This window comes from Natator depressus, chromosome 10 (genome assembly GCF_965152275.1).
Source record: "Natator depressus isolate rNatDep1 chromosome 10, rNatDep2.hap1, whole genome shotgun sequence".
NCBI lineage: Eukaryota > Metazoa > Chordata > Testudines > Cheloniidae > Natator > Natator depressus.
The window spans coordinates 9,558,623-9,581,882 of record NC_134243.1 but is presented as its reverse complement, the minus strand read 5'-3'; the positions used below and the strand labels follow the sequence as shown (position 1 = coordinate 9,581,882).

Sequence of the window (23,260 nt, the reverse complement as noted above, 5' to 3'; positions counted from 1 at the left end):
CTGACCTCATCTCTGAATCTACAGCACTGAACCAGTGAAGAGTTACTAGCCCAAGGGGTTGGGAAAAATGGAGAAATCTTTCAATATATTCCCAAAAGCCTGTCCTGCCTGATCCACAGCCCATTTCCAGGTGGACTGCATAATAGCTTGGTTATTGGGGCCGCACCTGTTCTGCTTACACACTTATTTGCCAAGTGGTTACAATGAAGTCATTCGCGCTATCAGTTTCAGAGTCTTGGCTCTAACAACTCTTCCTGGCGGAAGCGGTGGAGAATATTTCAGCACTGGACAAGAAACGCCCACCGACAGCTATTGTAATCCACTGGTAAGTGTACCGCACAGGGGCCCGCTGTGCCTGCTCTGTGGAGGATATGAATCTGGTATACTTTATGAATCTGGAACACAGCTTGAGAGCTCTAGCTCAAGCTGTAACAGCTCATACTTTTAAATCTGCAGGTCCCCACTCTGATCTCCAGTGAGTTGTCCACGATGGCAGCCATCAGACTATCCTTCTAGCTAAGCCTCCACACATAAACCAGGAAGTAAGCCAGCTGCACCCAAACGAACAGAATCTAGCAGGATGAATAGCTAGGATGAATCCACCATGTTCTGCTGTACAGATCTGGTTGAGGAGGAGGGGAGGGAGAATGCCCGCCAGCAGCATGAAATCACAGAAAGAAACTAGCAGTTCTGCTGGGCTCGGGGAACACCTTTCATTTAACGCTTAAGCTCCTCTTTCAGCAAGCCCAACAATTCACTTAGCATATGCTAGCCCATAAAATGTCTCAAACAACTACCGTATTTCAAATGCACTAAAGTAAAACAGCTTTAAAAGCCATGACGAAACTGATCCTTATCCCTGCTACTGAAAATACATGATATAACAACAATAGACCTGGCAGTTATTTTAATCTCCTTCAAATATATTTTGTCATACAGTGGAAAGACTATGGCAGATATGTACCCAAAGCATTTTAAAAGATCACCCATATTTTACCCCAGAGACTCAATCTTCAGAACAGAAAATACATTTTAAAATGTTCACAGCCTTCACCAAAATCAATCACTTTCCCCTACTCCCACCATTCATACAATGTATTTCTTTGGTACATATCCGTCCCTTTCTCACAACCTGCGAACTCCCTCACCCCTCACTTTTTCATGGACACGAAAAAATTAGAAGTATTTTTAACTACTCTCGGAACTCAAACACTTCAAAGCTAAAATCAAATGTTACTTTACGATTAAATATTGAGCATGCCGTCTGGGTATACATGCTGCTATGGTGACCCACAGCAGCCAAATTAATGTAGCTTGCACATTTAAGCTTTGTTGCTCTCACGCATGAAGTGTGTAAGTGTTCCCACTGAACTTAATGGGACTACTTAAAGTAAAGCAAGTACATAAGTTGTTGCAGGATCAGGGCCTTAAAACATTTTGGAAAGAAGTGATCTCTCGTTAAAGATAGAAAAAAACATTTTCAAAACATTACACTTTTTCCTCAAACACCATTAACCAACCAATACTTTGCAAGGGAAAGAAAGGCATGTACCCAAGACCAAAACTCTTTACCTACAATTTTTAAGTACGCATATATATACACACACATACACAGATGCATATTACATGCACACATACACACACGCACATTTATGTTTAAATGCTATCAATGGCAAATAAACTAGAGCCACCAAATACTTTTATGGACAAAATTTCAGCCTGTGTGTCCACATTTTTTTTTTTTTTTTTAAAAGAGAAAAATTGAACTCTCTCTTTGTTCTTTAGTCTTTCAAAATGACTGAGCTAGTGTGGGGTTTTGTTAATATTTATTTATATTAGCCTGGCTTCTTGTTGTTAGGAGAGCAGTAAGTGAATAGATTTTGTTAATGATGGACAGAAATTGGTTATGTTATTTAGTTTGCAGAGATTGATGTAACAGGATAGATTTGGAAGAGGGTAGAGAGGATGAGTAGAGGAGAAAGGGGAGTGAAACTAGACAAAAATTTATTTCACACTGAAAAAAAAAATAGCATGGTTTTGTCATAACGCCGAGCAGGCCTACAGCGTACAAAGCAGGCTAAGTGCAGGCAGACTTTAGACAGCTGTTGGGTCCTTCACATTCAGATTGGATTGAGCTGTCCAGTTCTGGACATTATTTTTAAAATTTTCTCTCATAAGATTGCACATAGTTTGTCAAACACAATCTCCCATTCTTTTAAGATTTTTTCCCCTCCCAGTGTTCTGCTGCTGACTCCAGAAATAATTTGCAACACCAAAAAATTATCCAATTCCTTAAGATCAACTTCAGAGGCCCGTGGTTAAATCCCACTGGTTTATTATGGGGTAAAACTTCTCCAGCTGAGAGGGAAGAATAGGAAAAAAGAGAGATGATCTTTTTATAAGGAAAACAAAAATCATAAAGGACAGGGAAATGGGGGTCTTTGGTCCTGGAAAGTTCACCGTGTTATCATCTTGACTGCTTGCAAAGTTCTTATATCGTTGTTACCAAATGAGGATTTTCTCACAATGTCAGATTTGCTCAGATCAGAATATAGTGACGCTGTTTACTCTCCAAGAAAAAAGAATGCCCCCATAAAAAAAACAAAGCAAAAGAAAAACCATAGCTTTCTGTGGTCAACTTTCTACAACCAGATAAAAACCTTTCAAGCCATCAAGATGGTAATACTGTGACCTTTCCAGATCCAAAGACCCACATTTCCCAATCCTCTATGATTTTTTTTTTAAATCATCCCCTTTTCCCCCTATTCTTCCCTCTCAGCTGGAGAAGTTACCCCATAATAAACCAGTGGGATTTAATCACCTACCTCTGAAGTTGATCCCAAGGAATTGGTATGATTTGTTTTGGTAATACATCAGTGGGTTCTAGATCATGGCCCCAGGAATTCCTTTAAGACAAGGGCAGTACCATTAGAGGAAGTGGTATAGCTTCCTATATTGGGTACACCCTGCCTACTAAGTCCTTCCCTTTGCTTGGGAGAAAGAGATTTTCCATGAGGAAGTTTTACAACTGTAAGGCTTTTCTGGAGTCCTCAGCACACATACACACTCAAGCAAAGCTTCCTTGCAAGATTCTTCATAACAGAGAAATCAAAGTGGACATTGATCATCTTCAAATTAAAATAACCCAGAAAATGCAAACATCTAAATGTTATTATTAATGGGGTTAACAGCGAAATGTCTCAGATTTACCAATGACATAAAGAAAAGGTATTTTGCCTACCTACATAACAATGGTCAAGGTTCAGGTTCATGGTTAGTGACCCCTCGCTGAGCAGTGTCTGCCCTACTCCCAGCCAATCACTTTGCTTCTTTAGTGCAGCGTGAGAGCAAATGCAAGAGACCGATACAGACATTCAAAGCATCATGGATAGGGGTCAGGGGTGAAGGGATTGGCCAAGCAGCTGCAAGAAGAAAGCGAGCACTTCCAGAAAAGCTGAGGTTATTAATCGTTTTAGTATCAGGGAAAGCCATTAGAAACCCTATTACCCAAATATCCCTTAAAGAAATGCTTCAGAGAAAAGATTCATTTGCAGGAAACCCAGAATCAATAATCCCTCCTCCCTCCCCCACCAAACTTCCCTTTCCCTCCCCAATGTTCTGCATTTTGTCTTCCCACCACTAATGACACCAGCGAATGATTTTTTTTTTTTAAATTAAATCCATTTCCTTCCCACCCTTATTCCAGATTTCCCTGCCCTCTCTGAAATCAGGATCTTAGACAGATAAATTGCTTGAAAATATTCCCACGGCCAGTTTGGGTTCTTAAGTCTCTGGACAAGTTATCTATCTGCTTTTTCTGGAACAAGTTGGGTAGATAAACCTCAAGAACTTGGTGTCTAAAAGGGATTGATATCCTCAAAATTTCCAACAGCAGCAGCAGCAAAAAAAAAATTAAAAAAATTAAAAAAAAAATTAAGAAGCAGGTGGGGGAGGGAAAGGACATAAAACTGAATGGAAGCTAAATCCGATTCTTCATGGAAAACACAGAGCCCATGCCCTTAAAGGCAATCCACTGGATCGTTTCAGGTTCTCTAAGGAATAGAACATCTCTTCTCTGAAACATTCGTTCTTTCTTATGGGTTTTCTTTTTTGTTAAATGCATCAGCAAGCTCATTTCAGAACTGAATTAATGTTCTCTAGCTTTTACGTTGTGTTCTGATTCTTAAAAATGGGTAACTTGTTTTTGTTGGGAAGGTGGGTCTAGGGGAGAGAAGAGAGGAGAGGTTAGGATAATCAGATCAAAAGCTTAAAAAACCCAAACAAAACCCTAACAAGCAGCAGCTCTCTGAGACAAACTAATGGCTACAAGGATTTTGCTACACTATGATCAAATTTACAACACTCTGTTACCCTATTACTTTGCTGTTAACAACTGGGAACTACATTTCCCTCACTTAACTATACAGGTGAGCTACCTTCTTTTGGGAGTTGAGCTTCAAAATTCCAAGGCTCACTAAAATGACTTTGCCCCCCATGATTATTATTTAATGAGTGTGTTCTAAAAGAGAAACCACCTTGTGTCTCTTGAGGAAAAGTTGCGTGGGACCTCTTTTCCCACTTAAAAGCTAACGGCGGGCAGACAATAAGCCAAATATTTTGGAGTTGGGGTGGGGAAGAGAACTTTCCTCCAGTGGAATCAAATTCAGTGCACTAAATTTCCACATACTTGAGCATTTGTGGGTTAAAGTACAGGATCTGAAAAATTTATAACCCATAAAGATTTTTTTCCTCTAAAAATGTGCGCTCTGTGTGTGTGTGTGTAAATAGACATATATATATTAAAGAAAAGAAAAAAATAAACTTTGAGTTTTAAATATTGTAAGACCATACACTAAGCCTTTTGAAGCAGAAAGATAAAGAATATAAATAAATAATTAATATTTTAGTGTCTGCCTCAAAAGATTCTGTTAGGAAAAAAATAGAATGAACAACCTATGCAAAATATAAATCAAATTAAAAGCGGGGCGGTGGTGGGGGAGAGAACAACATATGTTCGTTTCATCCTGGAAATCGTAGCAAGTGCCAATGCTATCAGGGATATTTGAATAATAGAGCGCGCCCAAGACTATGTTAATTCCAGTTCTACTTGGTGGGAGTGGGGGAAGGGGTAGGCAGAGCGGGATGAAGTGGAAGCGGCATTCTAAATCGCCTAATAAGAGACACAGCAAGAGAGACAAGGTACACAGGTTTAGTTAAAAATGAACTCAATATGTTTAATAAAGCTTGGTATACCAAATCGCAGTACAAACATCACGTCACACACCCACACAACAGAATCCCATTATAAACCAAACCAAACTGCTCCTTCCAAACCGCTACAAGGCCCAGGCCAAATAAAATAATATAAATTTTTTTTAAAAAATAATATAAATGGTGGTGGCAGCAGCCGCAGCAAGGAAAAGAGGGAGGGGGGAACAGAAGGGAGGAAGGGTAAGAGGAAAGCTGGGGAAAGGTGGAGCCTAAAATCCAGTCGATATAAAAGCTCTAAAAAGAGCCAGCCAATAATAATATCACAATGATACAAGTATAAAAAAAATAAAAAATAAATGATAAGTGATAAAGCAGCCTACGCTGCCAAGGACAAAGATGGCCGCCCCTACTTTGACCATCAAAGATGGCTGACCTCAGTGTCGCCATCTCTCTCTCTCTCTCTCTCTCTCTCTCACACATGCACTCTCTCACTCTCTCTCTCTCACTCTGCAAACATGGAAGATAAGTGTTGTTTTTGTTTTGTGTTTGTTATAATCTAGTAACCTTGATCGAATGAGTCCTCCGAAGAGTCACTGAATGAAGATCCAGTCTCCCGAAGCAGCAAGCAAAACTGCTGCTTGCTGCTTGCGGCTTGTTTAGATTTCAGAGTTCTAGTGGCAGGCATGCCCCTCTTGGCTGGCTTGAGACCTCCACCTTGCTTGCTGCTCTTTTTGGCCCCTACACTGTAGAGACTGGGTGGCCTCGCTTTGGAGCTGGATGGAGACTGCAAAGGCCACTCGTCCTTCAGGGATTCATCATCTTCCTCTGAGTCCGTATCTGCAGTCAAAGTAGTTTTTAAATAACATTAAGTCAATTCACTTCCTTGTGGCTTTTTTTTTTTTAATTGTCTTAAACTTGTGACAGTTCAGTGCCCATGAAAACGAGAGACTGAAAATGCTTGCCAGAATGCATCAGATGCTGTGCAAGCTTCCCCTCAATGGCTCGGATGATGCACCTCAATTCTAGCTGCCTATTGCAGTCCTAAGCCATCATTACTTTGTGATTTGGTACACAGGAACCGACATAAAATAATAATAAACATTTTACAAAGCCTCTACACAGACCTTTCAGAAGTCAGCGCACACCGTCCAGGACAAACTTTATAGGTCTTTGCTTATTTTAAGCTACAAGTCTTGAGCTATTTTAGATTTATCTCAGAATGGAAAACTCATTACATTTGTGAGAACTAGCCTTTTCTCAAAATTTCATCCAATTAAGAGTATGCTGTACAGCAGACTCATTGTGTGCTGGGCAAAGGGGGTTCTGAAAAGCTCCAACCTTCTTAAAGCATTCGGCTTTGACAAATGCCAACGCCCAACTGCATAATGTTGGAAGTTGGGGAGGGGAACCTTCTTAAATCACAAAGGGTTTCATTAGTGCTATTCTTACTATGGCATCCCTATTCCTTTGCAAAGAAATCTGCAAGAGAAGCACAGATATTCATCCCCCAAATTGCTCCTGGAACGCCCCACCAAATAAAAATCCAGTCTGATTTTTGTAAAAAACAACAAAAAATCTCCAGTGCATACATCCATTCAAAACTCACTGGTGCCAAGAGTCAGACAGGATGTATTTGTCTGTACTAGAGGGTGATGAATATACCTAGCCCTGATCCTTATTTGTACATGAATCCAGCCCCATGAAGGTATTTTGACATAATGAAGCAGGGAACGATAGGGATAGCACACACCACATCTGATGATTGGTGGATTGATTGATCAATCTTTGTTCAACTGCACGGTGGAAAACTTGGAGCGAGGCCTCCATTGTGAGCTATGTTGGAGTGACACCAAAGGGGCCAGAGCTTTTGGAGTTCTTCCTGAGTCTCGGTGATAAACTCTGCTTTGGCTGGGTGTCTATGTTTTACACAGATGACATTTTCCCATGGGCACATAATGCCGAGATGTTGTCCAATATTTCCAAACAGTATCTGATGAGTGGAGCAACAAAGTATTTGGTACCCAATGGATCCAATAAAAGTGGATTTGAATCGTTACATCCCTACTCATGAATGCACCATTAATTCCAAAGTGTAATGAATGCTATAGTGGGGACAGTTCCAACTGGTTAGAATCAGCAGCTGCTTTCCCGTCGCAGTCCTGGTCATACATCATTCTTCATTTTAGGGTGTGGGGAATGTCTAGGGGTCTTGAGCCTTTTTAAGACTATAGGTAAAAATTGGGAGGTTGGAGCAGGATATGGAAGGGTCTGGCACCATTACCACTTATCCTTCTCTGAGATAAGAAATCTACCCACCTCTCTGGTTATAGGCCAGTCTCTGACACACAGCAAAAGACACCTATGTATACTCATCCTGCCCTCAAATCTGTGTCATACCGAAGTGCAAAAATCTGGTGTACAGTCCCTTGTTAAGGAAGGGCTGGAGGGGGGGAGGGAGGATCACACCTTCTCCCGGAACATGGGGCTTCTGTGTCACTGCAGCAGAAGAATTCTGCGCTCTGAATATAGCCACTGAATGAGGAGCCATTTCACTCAGTGGTGCTTAATTAATCACCATGTTCCCCACACCGATTTAGAGAGGGCACGAGCTGACATGCACTGTGTGCAATGAAAGTTTAGCAGACAGGAGGAGAACCAGGCAAATGCTCCCCTGGAGCGCTGGTTTATAATTCCATGGGAAGGAACTTTGATACTCAGCACTGGTGCAACTAGAGCAGAATATGTGCCTCACCTCTCTAGGCCAAGAGCCAAACTCCCCAGATGTAACAATGCCATCTGCCCAAGCCCCCACTTCCATCAACTCATTACGCCTAATTCGAGGGAGCCACTGGGACATTCCTGGTTCAGTAACGTTTTCCAGGGAAAACAAGCTGCTCCTCAGTGGATAATGCATCATTGCAGGAGGCTATAAGAGGCATTGCCTTCTACAGGCTATAGCAGCTACCCCTCTACTTTGCCACTTAAATGGCCAATTTTATTTAACATGCTTATTTTGTTAGAGAACTGTTAGAATCTCTGCTGGTACCGGGATATACATTTGCACTTTTAACCCTACAAGGGTTTTAACACAGGATTTTGGAAGCTGCATAACAGTAAAATAAATTTACTTTCAAACCTTAACAAAAAATTAAGCACACATGATTTTGACCAGCTCCCTAAGAAGTCCCCCAAACCTAGGAGGCCTCTGCCCGGGATCCCACCCAGACTTCTGTCTGAGCTGTTAGAGACAGTGTCCCGTCCTAGCTTTTCTTATTTTTGGTAGCATCTTTTCCCCTCTTCCCATGGCACCAGGTGGCAAGCAAAGGAAATTGAGATCCTGTTGCTTTCCCAGACACTCTCCCCACCTCTCCTTTTCTCTTGCCCCGGGAGCACTACTTTTACTTCTTGTCCAACATAAAAGTGGACAGCAGTCAGACAATTAAGACCAGCAACAAGACAATGAAGTCCTTACCAGGGAGTGACCTGAAAGGGAAGGATTTATGAGAGTCTGGTGGCTAGGCTGGTTCCACTCTCATAGCTGACAGCACCCTGTCCCCTTTGGGCAGTAACGTTTGGCATGAGCGTAGAACACTGTTCACATATGCACAGGGCTAGTTATTCCCTAGGCAATTAACTAGTGCTGCCCTCCTCCACCGAGCATTTTGCTCACTCATTGTTCCCTTTCCTCCACCAACCCAACCCCATCTTCAGTCTGTGGCCTTTTCTCTTCCAAAGGGTGTCCCTGGCTCCTCTTAGTTGTATGCATGAGGAAACTTCCTGCCCAAAGCCATAATCTTTTGCATCAACTGCAGCACTGCTTCAAAAAAGGGGGAGCTGCAGACAACATAAAAGATTCTGGGGTACAAATGAGACCTGATGATGCCTGGGTTAGACAGCTGGGCAGGAACAGGAAAATGTGTTTAGAGGAGACCAGGGACCAAATGGCCAGAAAGGACAGGCGTGTTAATGACCATAGCATTCTCAGTGTTATCCCAGAACCATCTTATAAACATTGCCTTTGATAGCTGTCTCCTTAGCATATACCTACGGTCAACCCTACATATCACCTGGTTTTTAGGGGATTAAGTCAACTACTAGTCAATCCCTGGAGCAGAAACCCTGAAGACCAGTCTTGCAGATGAATGGAGAGCACGTAACAGCAAAGAAAGCAGGGATACATGGCAGGTGTAGCCTGAAGGCAGAGGAACATTCAGGACTTAGACAGTCCACAGCTCCAGACAGAAATGGTGTATTTCCCTGCTTTGTGAAGTCAGCAGAACCCAACAGAGGCAGAACAGCCAGCACAAGATGTGCAATATGCTCTCAGCGTTCACTGCCTTTGGAACGAATGACACCCCATCCTCACCACCACGATGCAAACTCACTCCAAACAAGCACCGAGAGCCTGCCCGGTCAGTTCTATAGTCAGCCAGGGAGGAGGTGACTTTCACAGGAAAGCAAAATCAGATCCATTTCCAATTGACCTGAGATGCCACCACTTAAAGGCTAAAAGCTCCCACAAAGCCCAGGAATCATTCACACTAAAAAGAAACCAAAGGTTACTTACTATAGGAGTAGCTGCTAACTTCCGATATTGCTGGTGAATGGGAAACCTTCAGCTGACCTTTGACCTTTAACCCCACCTCCATCTTCTTCATTTTGGTGGCCATTTTGTTTTTACCTTCCTTGACACTTTTCAGCGCCAGGCTCAGGCTCTTGGCCAGGTTTCTCTTCTCGTCCTTGCCCGGCAGGTGCTCATGGGGTGACAGATATCTGCTGCCGCCTCCACTGGTTCTCTGTTTCCCTCCAGAGCAGTCTGCAAACTTGAAGGGGGATTTGAGCTTGTCCTGTTTGGTGAGGGACAGGGCCTTGTCAAGCTTGCTTGCCAGCTGCTCCTGATCTGACGCCACCTTCTTCTTCTTGATCTTCAGCTGCAGAGGAGGGAGAGAGAATGGCCACATATGACTACCCCTGAGCCTTGATTCTCCCGACGAACCTGACCTCGGGTCATTGGGCACTCCAAAACAACACGGCCTAGTAAGGGACGACGTAACCCTTTGTTGTCATAGCCGGCTGTGGCCTCAGCACAGTCTCCTTAGGGTTGACGTTCCAAGGGCATTTCCATGGGGATGTGCCACACACAAGGTGGTACAGAAAGTATGCTTTGCCTTGTGGTACCTGGTACCAGGCATACCAAAATCATGAGTTTTTTAAAAAAATTAATACAACATTTTGGGTTCTTTTTATTTGCCATCTGAATTTTGAACCTTCAGGGTACACTCAGGGCATGTATCCAAGCTTTATTGCACAGACATGAGGGCCAAAAACTTACTTATTTTTAAAAATGACAGCTGAGAGTCTTGGGTAATCACTTGACTCCAGGATCAGGGGCTTTAAGAAAAACTCCAAATATCGTAAAAAGAAAAGGAGTACTTGTGGCACCTTAGAGACTAACCAATTTATTTGAGCATAAGCTTTCGTAAGCTACAGCTCACTTCATCGGATGCATAAAGTGTAAAAAATATTGTGAGACTCGTGATGCAATTGTGAGAGCTAGCAATGCTGTTATATTTTAACCATGTCAGTATTGCCTTGCTACTTCAAAATATTTTTAATTTAGTCAATTAATAGCAGTACTAATTAAAGTAACTGTGCAGGCAGTAATATTATCCTGACTAGGTGTAATGGACTTTGTATTCGGCCTTGAGGAAAAAGAAAAGGAGTACTTGTGGCACCTTAGAGACTAACCAATTTATTTGAGCATAAGCTTTCGTGAGCTACAGCTCACTTCATCGGATGCATACTGTGGAAAGTGTAGAAGATCTTTTTATACACACAAAGCATGAAAAAATACCTCTCCCTACCCCACTCTCCTGCTGGTAATAGCTTATCTAAAGTGATCACTCTCCTTACAATGTGTATGATAATCAAGTTGGGCCATTTCCAGCACAAATCCAGGGTTTAACAAGAACGTCTGACATTGTAAGGAGAGTGATCACTTTAGATAAGCTATTACCAGCAGGAGAGTGGGTTTGTGTGTGTGTGTGTGTGTGTGTGGGGTGGGGTGGGGGGAATTTGTGCTGGAAATGGCCCAACTTGATTATCATACACATTCTAAGGAGAGTGATCACTTTAGATAAGCTCTTACCAGCAGGAGAGTGGGGTGGGGGGAGGTATTTTTTCATGCTTTGTGTGTATAAAAAGATCTTCTACACTTTCCACAGTATGCATCCGATGAAGTGAGCTGTAGCTCACGAAAGCTTATGCTCAAATAAATTGGTTAGTCTCTAAGGTGCCACAAGTACTCCTTTTCTTTTTGCAAATACAGACTAACACGGCTGATACTCTGAAACTGGCCTTGAGGAACATGTCATTCCAACAAGAACACGAAGAACATTGCTTTGAAATTTGTTAGGTTGCTGCCAATTTCTCTCTCTAGCCCACAGGTGGGCAAACTACGGCCCGCGGGCGACATCCAGCTTGCAGGACTGTCCTGCCCGGCCCTTGAGCTCCCGGCCACGGAGGCGAGCCCCCGGCCCCTCCCCCGCTGTCTCCCCTCCCTCGCAGTCACGCTGCCATGCGGGCAGTGCTCTGGCCCACCACTCCTGCCGGGCAGCGCGGCTTGTGCCCATCCGCCTTCCAATAAGCCAGCCCTGCCGCTCTGAGCAGCATGCCAAGGGGGTGGGGAGTTGGATAAGTGGCAGGGGGTCCCAGGAGGGAGTGGTCAGGGGACAAGGAACAGGGGGGGTTGGATGGTGGTGGGGTCCCGGATGTACGGGGGGGGGTCCCGGGAGGTGGCAGTCAGGGGACAAGGAACAGGGGGGGTTGCATGGGTCGGGGGTCCTGAGGGGGGCAGTCAGGGGACAGGAAGTGGGAGGGGGCTGGGGCCAGGCTGTTGCAGGAGGCACAACCTTCCCTACCTGGCCCTCCATACCGTTTCGCAACCCCAATGTGGCCCTTGGGCCAAAAAATTTGCCCATCCCTGCTCTAGCCTCTTGGACAGTGATGCATACTCATATAATTTATACGGGAGCACCTACAAGCTTCAGCTGAGATTGGGGATGCCTTTTGCTAGGTCCACACACACGTAGTCTGAGACTGTCTGTGCCACAAAGAGCATCCAATCTACACAAGCAAGACAGGCTAAGGGTGGGAGGGGAAATGGTGGCTCAGGGAGGTGATGTGATATCCCCAATGTCACACAACAAGGCAGTAGCAGAGCTAGGAACAGACCCCCATAAGTCTCCAGAATTCCAAGCCAATGCCCCATCCATGAGACCATGCAGCCTCTTCCTTTCGAGCACAGCCCCCCCCACACCACAAGAGTACTGACCTCATTTGAAAAGCTTGCTGCTGCATCATGGTCATCCCAGCTCTGGCTCCTCCCTTTCATTTTCCCACCACTGCTGTCTGCATCCTCATCCTCCTCAGGGACAGCCCCTTTGTGCCTCTTCTTCATCCCCTCGCCGGTCTCAGAGTCTTCGGACAGCAGCAAGGACTTGCTCAGTCTGCAAGCCAGGCAAAGGATTGGTCACTGAGATCGCCCTTCCCTCCTGGCACATCACTAGCAAACACTGAAGGGCGGTCCACTTCCCGGTTAAAGGCGCTCATGGGTCACCTAGGGCTATATCCTCAGCTTGGGTAAATCCACTGGCTTCAGTGGAGCTACATCAACCTACACCAGCTGAGAATCCATCCCATTGTCTGATTAACAGAAGTGCCAGTGAGCTCCCTTTGCATTCTCTGGAATATCAGCACAAGTCAGAGATCCGTATGCCTGTGAAGTGGTGGAACCCACTCACTGGGCTGGATAACGCGCTGGAAAAAAAGCTGCAGAGAATCATCTGCTCTGGTTAGGACCAGGAGGGGAAGAATGGATGAGACAACCGTGTAGGTCTTTTCCCACCTCTAATTTTTAAGATTCTGTAGATCTAAGGAGACTCCCATTTCCCAGGACTTGAAAGATGTTGTACTGGCTGCATGCAGGTTGAGATGCTAGCTCTTGAGCACGTGGGAGATGAGCATTTTAGCAAGGAGTAGACAGCAAAGCAGAGATAAAAACTAACTTAAAAAGGGTCGGGGGGAGGGGGGAAACGTCTCAGGCACAGAGACTAACTAGTATACAGAATAGTTTGTCCACTTTTCCTAGACTGTCCCTCTCTAAAAGTAACTTGCAGTCTGATTCTTCAGTCTCTTTCTAAGCTCTGGGGGGAAGGAGAGGGGAAAGAGTAGGTGAGACAAGGAGGAAAGGTCTCATTGCTCCCCATCTGGTTTCGGCAGATGGGTGATGAATGGAGATGGAGAGGTGAGCCAATGGTTAAAGAGCCACTGCCAAGCCTTCTTGAAACTACCCTGCACACTGTCTGTAGTTCCCCATCCTCATCATTGCCAATTACCACCTAAGGATGTAGAAGCAAAAAAAACCTGCCTTTCTACTAAGCCTGCTGGTCCAGCTCATGGCTGCCATGGCTGCGAAATCACTGATGCCGCAGAGAGCCCTCTTTTCCCCACCTCAATTCCCCTGCTAGCCCCCAACCCAAAACCAAACCAACACCACTTTACAGGATCAGGTTGCGTGCATGGCTTAGCTTCCAGGGCAAGGCTTCCATACAGTTCCAATGACAACTGGCCCCAATGGAAATGCACGCACAAGAAAACTCCAGACACCTGTGGACATCCCAAGCCTTTCCAACCATCAAAGCACAGAAGCAAAATACCAAGGAGGCAGATTTTCAAAGACATGTGAAAGTCAGTGGGAGTTAGGCACCTAATACCCCTTTGGGCCTTTGAAAATATCTTCTCAAGACAATGCAGAGCTTGGGAAGCCAGCTCATGCTGAGCTACCACTGTGAGAGACTCAACCAGCCGACAACAGGTGGGGCAGAGAAATATGGTCAATGGGGCTTTGCGCAAGGTGCCCAAATAAACCTGTTGGGCTTGCAAATAGTGGGCACCACAGGAGAGGATGATGCGGACACCAGGAAAGAGAGCAGCCAAGCTAAACCATCTCCCACTGAGTAGGGGCCAGGAAAGAGGCAGAAGCACAGGAGAAAAACCCCTGGAAGCAAACAGAACAGAAGCCATTCGGATTTGTGAAAATCATTCTCATCAAACTCATTAGCGTCACTATAGATTGACATTCACTGGATTGCAGTGGCGCCCAGATGGCCACAGTGTGCTAGTCACTGTACAGAACGCATACAAAGACACAGCCCCTGCCTCAGGCAGCTCCTCTCACTGTCCGCCTGCCCCACTCTTCACCTGGCTCAGCGTTCCACAGAACCCTTCCATCGCCTGCTCACTCTCCTCCCCGAGAGGCACCAGACACACACCACCAACGTGACGCCGTGCCAGCCCTCCTGCTACAGTGACAGGCGCATGCCGCCACAGGGGGCTAGAGACACACTTCTACCACAACGCCACGCAGTAACCCTGCTGCCACAGATGCACCCTGCCAGCACACCACCACGCAAGGACCCCGCTGCGTCCGAGATGCCATCCCCGTGGTGCAACAACCCTGACATTCCCATCTTCCCCATGTTCCAGCCTTACTTTCCGCTCTTGCTGTCACTCTTCCCTCTCTCCTTAGGGGGCAACAGAGCGCTTGATCCATGCTTCCTCTTCCTGGGCCTTCCAGGGCCTCTTCTTGCCAAGCTTCTACTTTTCTCGTCATGCTTTTCCCTTTAAAAAAACCACACGCTTGACTGTTAGCCAAGGCAACAGCAAAGTAAAACGAAATCAATTATACCACCAAAAACCAACCCAGAGCTGTTGTCTGGCACCAAACTGCTAAGCTGAGCCGTGAAATCCAAGGTTCCCTAACAGGGTCGCCCGCCGACCACCGGTACCCGAGACGCCAAGCATGCCCAGTTGCATTCATCGGCGGTTGGGTTGCCTTTTTACTAGCCTAGGAGCACTTTGCAAAGCTTTGGCAGAAGCATCATTGGAGGGGAGCTGGGGAAAGAGAACATTCTCCTGGACCCGGAGGCAGAGAAGTTGCCCAGCCAAAAAAAATAAAAAAACCAACAACAAAGCAATCTGCGTGACTTACTCGGAGTCTCTGCGCCGCTGCAGCTTTACCAGCTCCCTCTGCTTCTCCTTGTAGCGCCGCTGCAGCTCTGCCAGCCTCATCCTGTAGTCCAGCTCCATAGCATCCATGTTCTCAATGGCAGACTTGATGGAATACATCTGGGGCGGAAGGCGAGACAGGCAGAGGTGGTGAGGGGAAGGAGGGATGCAGATGTCAGCCACCAGTGCATTATTGCTTCCCAGTCCCACGGCTCAGCAAGGGACAAGCTGTTCCACTGATGCAACCTTTAGACAACTAGTGGCATATTACCTGCAGAAGGGAAGGGACCTACCTCATTTTATCACTGGCAGGAGAGTCATATTTCAAATGGAGGTTGCATACTAACCTCTGAGGGAAGGAGCTTTAACAAGCTAGCTGGCTGGCCAGGTTGCCTCATAGCAGTCCTCTGTACTATGATGTGGAGACCAGGAGGAAATTCCTACTCTCCAGGTGAGTAGGAGCTGCAAGCCCTGGAGAGGCAGCTTGGCCAGCCCCTGGGAGCAAGGGGTCGCCACTGCTGAGCAGCGAGTCCCTTCCAGCTGATAAAGGGGCAGAACAGACAGGATCTAAACTGAGCCACTTCCCCATCCTTCTTGGTTGGAAAGGTGCTGGATGCAGTGTAGGGCCTGGAAGGGGGGTGCCTTCCTCCACTCCAGGACACAGCTCTAGAGTCATTCCAAACCAGTTGACTGTAGGTTTTTTGTGGTTTAACATAATCATATTAAATGTTTTATGGCAGACGAATGAGCGACTTCAGGAAAGCAACCCTAAGGCCAAAGCCTCCCAGCGGGAATGGGATTTGCAGGTCAGGCAGGAGTGCGGAGGTTCATACAAATTCAGCAATTTCTCACTTGGTGCCGGAGGTTTCAGCCTGACATGAGAAGGCTCCTGCTCTGCTAGGAGACATTGAGGCACCAATGATAACTTCTATTTTTTTTTAATTTTTAAGTGAGAAGGCCAGAGGGCTGGATAAACCAATGAACTCTTTCTCCTCTATGTCAGATTTAAATATGGCTCAAAACACAACCAACCTTAAAAACACGTAGCTACCGTTTGCTGGGAAAATGTCCTTGGGCGTTCTGCCTCTAACCCTAACCCTCTGGGTGCTAAAGAATCTGCAACTCCATCTCCTGGGAGAGGAAGCCTGCCGCCATCTTTGTTTGTCCTCACAGCCAAAGAAAGAGTGTAAGACCTTCTCCTGCTGGCTCTGTATTATAAACACAGTCTCTAAAGCTGTGTCCCTCCCTGATGAGATCAGTGATGCTCACACACAAACAAGGAATGAAATTAAATCACGCCACATTGACTTTTGCTCAGCTACAAACACGGGAGGGCTGGGGGAAGGTCTAGGTTTGCCATACTGAGAAGGAGAATATCAATAGGGAAATACAACGTTATGTGAATGATGAGTGGTGAGAGGAGGAACATTTAGATAGGTTCACAATGTCCTGTCAAGCTCAGCAGGAAGAGCTACTTACGGGTTCATCTTTTTTTTGCATCCAGCTGTATTTTTTGTTGGGATTCAATTCTCGCGGCAGCCGGATGGTTTTCAGACTCTCCATAAAGGGGGCTGAGAGAACCTCCATTAGCACATGGGTGCTGGCAGCCAGCAAGCTCTCCAGCGTCGGTCGGACCAGGCAGCTCTCCGGACCTGCTTAGGAGAAAATTCAAGATTTAGCATTCAGCAAGGGCAAGTGCACGTCTCCCATAGGCATCAAAGAGGCCAACAACCTCTTCTCTGCCTTAGCACTTCTTCAGCTGCCTCACTGCCAGCCACCCTGACCTACCCCTGAGATCTAGCCTGTTACAACCCACATGCAGGATACTCAGAAACCTTCCAGCTGGTGGGAGGCTCAGTTTTCCCTCTCCCTGGAAGCTACAGGCAAGGTCCCCTCAAGATCCAATGGAATGAGAGTCATTTTGAGCTGTGGGAGCCCATTATGCAGAAGATTGAATGGCTGCAGAATCCGTTGCTGCCAATAGGATGCTTATCTGGCAGCATCAAGAGCATACGGGTGAGGTGCACCTTCACTTTTATACCATGTCTTTTCCATACTGTAACCTGTGCAGATACAGGGAAGAACAGTCCAGACACCACCCACAGCTGAGCCTCTTGGAGCAGGATTCCCAGCTCAGCCTAGAGCATCAGCAATAAAGGAAGCTCACTCCAGGAGCATTGTGGGGTTGCTGGCCATGACACCACAGCTAAGGCTGAGAATAGACATATATCACACACCTACCCAGAGGGGATTCTGTCTATGGAGGCAGCACTAGCTGCTCTGGCAGACCCAGGTCCCCAGCCTCTGCAGGGGTAGGAGACACAGCACACTTCCCCAACTCACTTTGAATTTCCTGCTTCCTCTTCTCCAGTTCCAGCTCTGCTATTTCACTCAGCAGAGTGATCCCTTGCAGGAAGGAGTGCTCCAGGGACAGGCCGGGTGACATCTCCAGGTTTACCTGGGCTTGCGTTATGCCATTGCCAGTTGTCAACAAGGAACAAGCCTGAGGCAGCTCTGTGGCAGCCACTAAGGCGTTCATGCCGGCCAGTGGGTCGTCTGGCTTGATGTCCAGAGCTGGGATTTGACAGGATATCGCCTCATCTGCGTACAAGGAGATCTCCGACCCCTGCCGCCCCTCATCCGAAGGCAGGCTAGGAAACTCTCCCCCCTGGGGCAAGTCGCTGCTCTGCAGTTCCATGGCTAGAGAAGGCTCCTTTCTTTGGGGTGCCAGGTCCAGCCCAGGCTGCTCACTATCCGGGTGCGGTAGGGAGTCATCGTAGTCCATATGCACAGAACAGGTTTCCGCCCCGCTCCCAGCTTCAGCTGCTGCCTCTGTTTCTGCAGGGCAGACGGCTACCTGGTACGCTTGTTGACAGTTCTGGAGGGACTCTTGCTCCTGCTCCAAAGCTCTCAGAGCTTCATCTTGGTGCAACAGGAGGTTGCAACCGTCCATGTTCTGTCCTGGGACGGCACTGGAGGAGGCCGCGTTCAGAGCCTCTATGTCCTGCTCGCAGATAGCTCCCTGGCTTTCATCCAGTTCCACTTCCGTTTTCACCCGGTCTTCCAAGGACTCCTCTTCTGCCGTAGCCTGAATAGGCTCTAGCATTTTGGATGGAGACAGGCGGATGGGCTTGACCTCTGGAGAAAGCTCCATGTGCTCAGACCCTTCTGCAGGCAGTGGAACATCGGGAGCCAGGCCGCCCGCGTCAGAGGCCGCGGCGGGCTGAAGGAGGTAGGGATAATGTCTTCCGAAGGACGCAGGAAGGGACTGGAATGGATATCCTGGTGGAATCTCTGCAAGAGAGCCAAAGGAATACTATACACAGTGACTGGTGCCAGTGGGGCTCATCTCCCGGGGCAGGTACACGATTACTCAACTTCACCCTTGCCAACCCCTAACCCTTCTCAGTGGCTGTTGCTTGTTGGACTTTCCTTCTGCCCAAGATGTCACCCTCCTCCAAGGATGCAAGACCAAAGATTCACCCAACCCACTGCTGGGGCGAGAGGAGACTTCAGCCTCCACTCCATCCGTGCTGGGCTCCTCCATGCTGTTCCCCCAGTAGACTGCAACCTTGAGGAACTAACCCCTCCCAAGGAAAGACAGGAACACAAGATACAGGACCAAAGCTCCAGGCTTCCCCATAGTGCTATGTCATGCATCAATCCTAGCACCACACTTGCCAAATGCTGATTGGTCCTTTCACATTAGCCTTCCTTTAAAAAGGCCCTACCTGGTCTTCTCTTGGGGAGGGCTTGAGGCAGGAAAGAGCCAAGGAGAGGAGGAAAGAGAGCGAGCCAGGCACAAACAGAAGGTGGCTCTTCCAAAGCAGGGCTCTCTTACCTGGGAACAAAGCCTGGAAAGGACTGGGAGCCTCTTTTTCCAGTTCCAAGTCTTTCTTCTCCACGTTTTCAGGTACCTCTTCTTTTGGAGGGATGGCAGGGGCAGGGGGCGGAGAGGCAGGGGGTGGGCTAGAAGGGTGGGAGCTTGGGGTGGCAGGATAAGAGTAGGCCGGCTGCGTAGGTGGTTCCTCCATCTTTTTGATAACCTCAGCTTTGAGCACAGATACGGGCGAGACCCTGGGAGACAGGGGAGGTGGACTCACAGCCTTGCTGTAGGAGGTGGAGGCGCTTGGAGACAGAACAGGTGGCTTTCGGTGCAGCAGCCCTGATGTGGATGAGGAAAGGCCTGATTTTGCATTGTCCAGGCTCCGTTTAGTAACCTTCTCTTCCATGTCTGCTCGCTGCTCATTTACTTTTAACCTCTCCTGTTGCAAGAAACAGAGACGGGCGTCAGGAGAGGATGTTTCTTAGGGTATCAGGTTCGAATCTACAAAGCAAAAAGGTCCTACAAGACTAAACAAGACCAGAAGCAGGACTTCCTATAAAAGGGACCCTCACAGTCAGAGATGGAAATGCAGGAACAGGACCTGGGAATGGTTCTCTACAAAAGGCAGGTGGAAGGTCTGGCAGGAGATACCTGCAGAGAGCAGAGGTAAATGCTTTAACAGGAAGAGGTTTTTAGGAGAGGCCAGGCAGCAGGTCTGTGTTGCCAGCTCTTGTGACTTTTATCATGAACCTTGTGACAAGTTTTTCTTAAAGTGCCTGGAGTGACACAAATATGTGAGAATCTCAGCTTTCATTTAAAAACAAAAAGGAAGTTTCTAGTGCTAAAGTCTTAATTTGGAAAACATGCACCTTAAAAGTTCAAAAACAAGAAGGCAACTAAAAAAAGATTTTATAAAAATCTCATGCCTTATAAGCCAATCTTATGATTTCTGGGGCCTGACTCGTGATTTTTGAACATTTGGGGTTGGCAATACTGGGTCCTGGGTCTCAGGAAGGAAGGAACTATCCAGTCTATGAAAGCTTTGTTTAGAGCAGAGTCAACACTGGCTCATTTGTAAGATGACAATCTGAACTTCTGTTGCTGCTAGAAGCAGTACTGGCTGGTGAGCTGACCCCCCGGCTTACAGGGTCCCAACCCAAAACCCGGCCTCCTAACACCTTCACCTTCAGGGATGTTCAAAATCTGAATTTGGCTCTTTAGAACATGCCAAATGCCCCCAGAACTTGAGGTTCCCTTAGGGACTGGGAATTACTAAGGAGATCTCTTCCTCTCAACACAGGGGACACACGCAAAGCAGGCAGGTTGCTGATGTTTGCTCTCCCAAGAACACAGACTTTGAGGTTGGTTCACTTTAAAACAGGGGAGTCCCCCCTGCTTGCCACAGCCCTTAGAACGTACCACCAGCTGCGCATTCCTCTGGAGCTCCATGGCATGGGCAGCTTGCTGCTGCAGTATGTACAACTCGTGCTGCCGGAGCAGTTGCTGATGAGACAGCAGCTGAAGCTGGTGAGCATGCTGGAGGGTGCTTCTCGTAGGAGGGTACATCGCAGGCCAGAGAGGGGGTGTCCGGTCCATTAGTTCAGCTAGGGAACAAGGGAAGACACAAAGGCAATCACAACCATGCTGATAAAACGGACAAAACCTGAGTGCATGGAGCAGCTGTAGAGGTGAGTTTAATATTCGTTGTAGATTTATGTTGCACTCCCTCCCCAGATTGCATGGTGATTAATTTAATAGCTCACACAGAAATGCAAGTACCGCCCCCTCTTTAACTCTCCCCTCACACACACTCTCCTGCCCCACCACATCTAGACAACACCCAACAAGAGGATCTTGGCCATGCCGTAAAGGCCAGCTAACCTCGTCCGTGTCGGACCAGTGAGGCAAAGGAAGTTCCATAGCTGAGCCTCCTACTCTTAAAGGCTCCATGGCGCCATCACGCTTGCATTTAAATCTAGCAACTGTTAGCTTGAATGCCCCCAGCTGACCCCAACTACAGTCTCAGACAGCCAGGCCCCAAGCCTTGCAGGGCTTTACAAGAGATGATAAGGAAGACAGTGTTGTAGCTGAAGAACTGGCGTAAATTATTTCAGCAGTTGCAAATATGTTAACAACCGGACAGCCTCCACAGAACACTGCCAGACACCACACTGGTGGCAAATCTTTCCCCAGCCTCTGCAGCAGCAGCAGTTCCTGGTACAGGTATTTTCCCCAGTTCCCAAGCTATTATCAAGGGAGCTTGTGGAATCCCCATCATCACTGGAGGTTTTTATGAACAGGCTGAACGAACACCTGTCAGGGATGGCCTAGGTATACTTGATCCTGTCTCAGTGCAGAGGGCTGGACTAGATGACCTCTTGAGGTCTCTTCCAGCCCTACATTTCTATTACTCTATGGTCCACAGATCTCCACAGCCTGCAGAGCCCATCCTGCTGGGCCACAGAATGGACCATTTTCAGAACTGAGCGGTAGGAGATCGTCAAGCTGGGAAAGGAGATAGTCTACAAGGCTTGCACAAAGCTGTCCAAAGAATTAATAGCTGGACAACTACCTCCACACTGCCCATCAATGTACCAGTGCCATGCAGCTTCACCACCGGCGCCCCCGCCTCAACAAAAAAAACACATCCTGCCCTAGAATTTTATTCTTGAAAAACTTACAACAGGGAGGTGCCAGGGAGCACCTTCTGGACAGAAATCTATCACTTGAGCCTTGAGTGAAGGTTCTATACTCCAGCATCTCTTACTAGATACTGGACATGTACACTCATGGTCTGTTACCATGGGTAGATCACATCCCTTGTTTTGTCCCCACTGAGCTTTGGGTTATTTTGCTTCAAGACAGGACCCCTGAATCATCTTCTTTGAGTGCTTACCGAAGTGTGGCAGGTGCTCGCTGGGGATCACAACTAGCTGCCCGGACTGAGGATCTCTGGCAAACTGGTAGGCAGAAGGGATAGCACCCGCCATACTAGGGGGGAAGCCTGGAGTCATGCCTTGATGCAAGGATGGGTGGCCAAGTCCTAGAAGGAGAATCATCATCAAAATTCAGGTCAGACAATCAACGAGGGCTCCTGTAGACATTCATGCACTGGACATGGACAAATGAGGGGACAGGGAGAGAGAAGGGACACTAGAATGTCTAGCTGCCCACAGGGACGCAGCCGTACAGCACCTATAGGTGCATGCGATACTGCAGGTTATTTTCAGAGGGATCTTTTCAAGAAACATCCCTCTTGAAATCAGGGAGGTGCCATTAATCACCATGGTCGGTCACAGCAACCCTGTTCCTCTTTTATTCTTATGGGTAAGTCAAGAGCTTCACACAACCCTCCCTCTCCCAGAAAGACTCACCATAAGGATGGCCAGCTAGCCACATGGAAGGGCTGCCCGTCCTGGGTAGCCACGGGTGAGCTGCCAAATGTGAAGCCGGGTCAGCAGACCAGCGCCCTGAGCCAGTCAGGGTTGGCCCCCCCGTCACCATGAGGTTGGAGTTCAAACCATTTGTGGCACAACTGGAGGGATGCAGCCGGGCAAAGTCCACCAGCTCCTTGCTTTCTCTGGGCATTGGGGGGCAAAAACAGAATCGTCAGAGCCAATCTTAGCACTGGGCATGTTGCACGGCCAAAGGAACAGACTGAGAAGCACACAAGGGATGTCAATTAGCGATGAACCAGAGCACTGGGGAAGAAGGGGAAGGAGGAGAGTGCATCTGGAGATTACTGGAACCCTCAAGAATAAGTCTTCAAAGTATGGATGAGAGACGCAGAGAGAGACCAGGAGGACACACACAGTGCCCAGGTGTCCCTTAGAATAAAGAGGAAGGTTAATAGCAGGCTCAGCCTGCGTTCCCTGCGCTGGTCCTGTTCCTCTGTTAACCCAGAGCCATCTCTCTCCACCTTGCCTCTCATTTGGAGCAGCTATGGGTTGTGCCCCAAGGTCTCGTGGAGTTTCAGTCCTTGCGGGGGTGTTTGAAAGAATACTTTTGTTTGCAGATTCGGGCAGCTCTAGACACACACAAACGATGCCTGCAGGTTTGGATGCATTCTAGGTCCCCCCTACACTCCCAATTCCCAGCCCTCTCAAGGACTGGTCTTTGTCCTTGGGGTCCTAAAGTCCAGTGCTCCTTGCTGAA

General features: G+C 47.3%; 1 protein-coding gene across 7 annotated transcripts in view; it reads right to left on the bottom strand.

Moving 5' to 3' along the window:
• TNRC18 (trinucleotide repeat containing 18) overlaps positions 1-23,260 on the bottom strand; it is a 90,123-nt gene that overhangs the window by 20,211 nt on the left and 46,652 nt on the right. For 4 of the 7 annotated variants that reach the window (XM_074965166.1, XM_074965167.1, XM_074965172.1 and 1 more), the window contains 11 exons: positions 22,480-22,685; positions 22,002-22,148; positions 20,525-20,709; positions 19,121-19,544; positions 17,623-18,573; positions 16,759-16,934; positions 15,263-15,399; positions 14,764-14,892; positions 12,545-12,719; positions 9,779-10,142; positions 5,776-6,048 (listed from right to left, as the gene is read on the bottom strand). In XM_074965166.1, coding sequence (XP_074821267.1) covers positions 5,776-6,048; positions 9,779-10,142; positions 12,545-12,719; positions 14,764-14,892; positions 15,263-15,399; positions 16,759-16,934; positions 17,623-18,573; positions 19,121-19,544; positions 20,525-20,709; positions 22,002-22,148; positions 22,480-22,685 — 3,167 coding nt within the window. The remainder of the gene's footprint in view (positions 1-5,775; positions 6,049-9,778; positions 10,143-12,544; positions 12,720-14,763; positions 14,893-15,262; positions 15,400-16,758; positions 16,935-17,622; positions 18,574-19,120; positions 19,545-20,524; positions 20,710-22,001; positions 22,149-22,479; positions 22,686-23,260) is intronic. The other 3 variants (XM_074965168.1, XM_074965169.1, XM_074965170.1) reach the window with 2 other exon arrangements.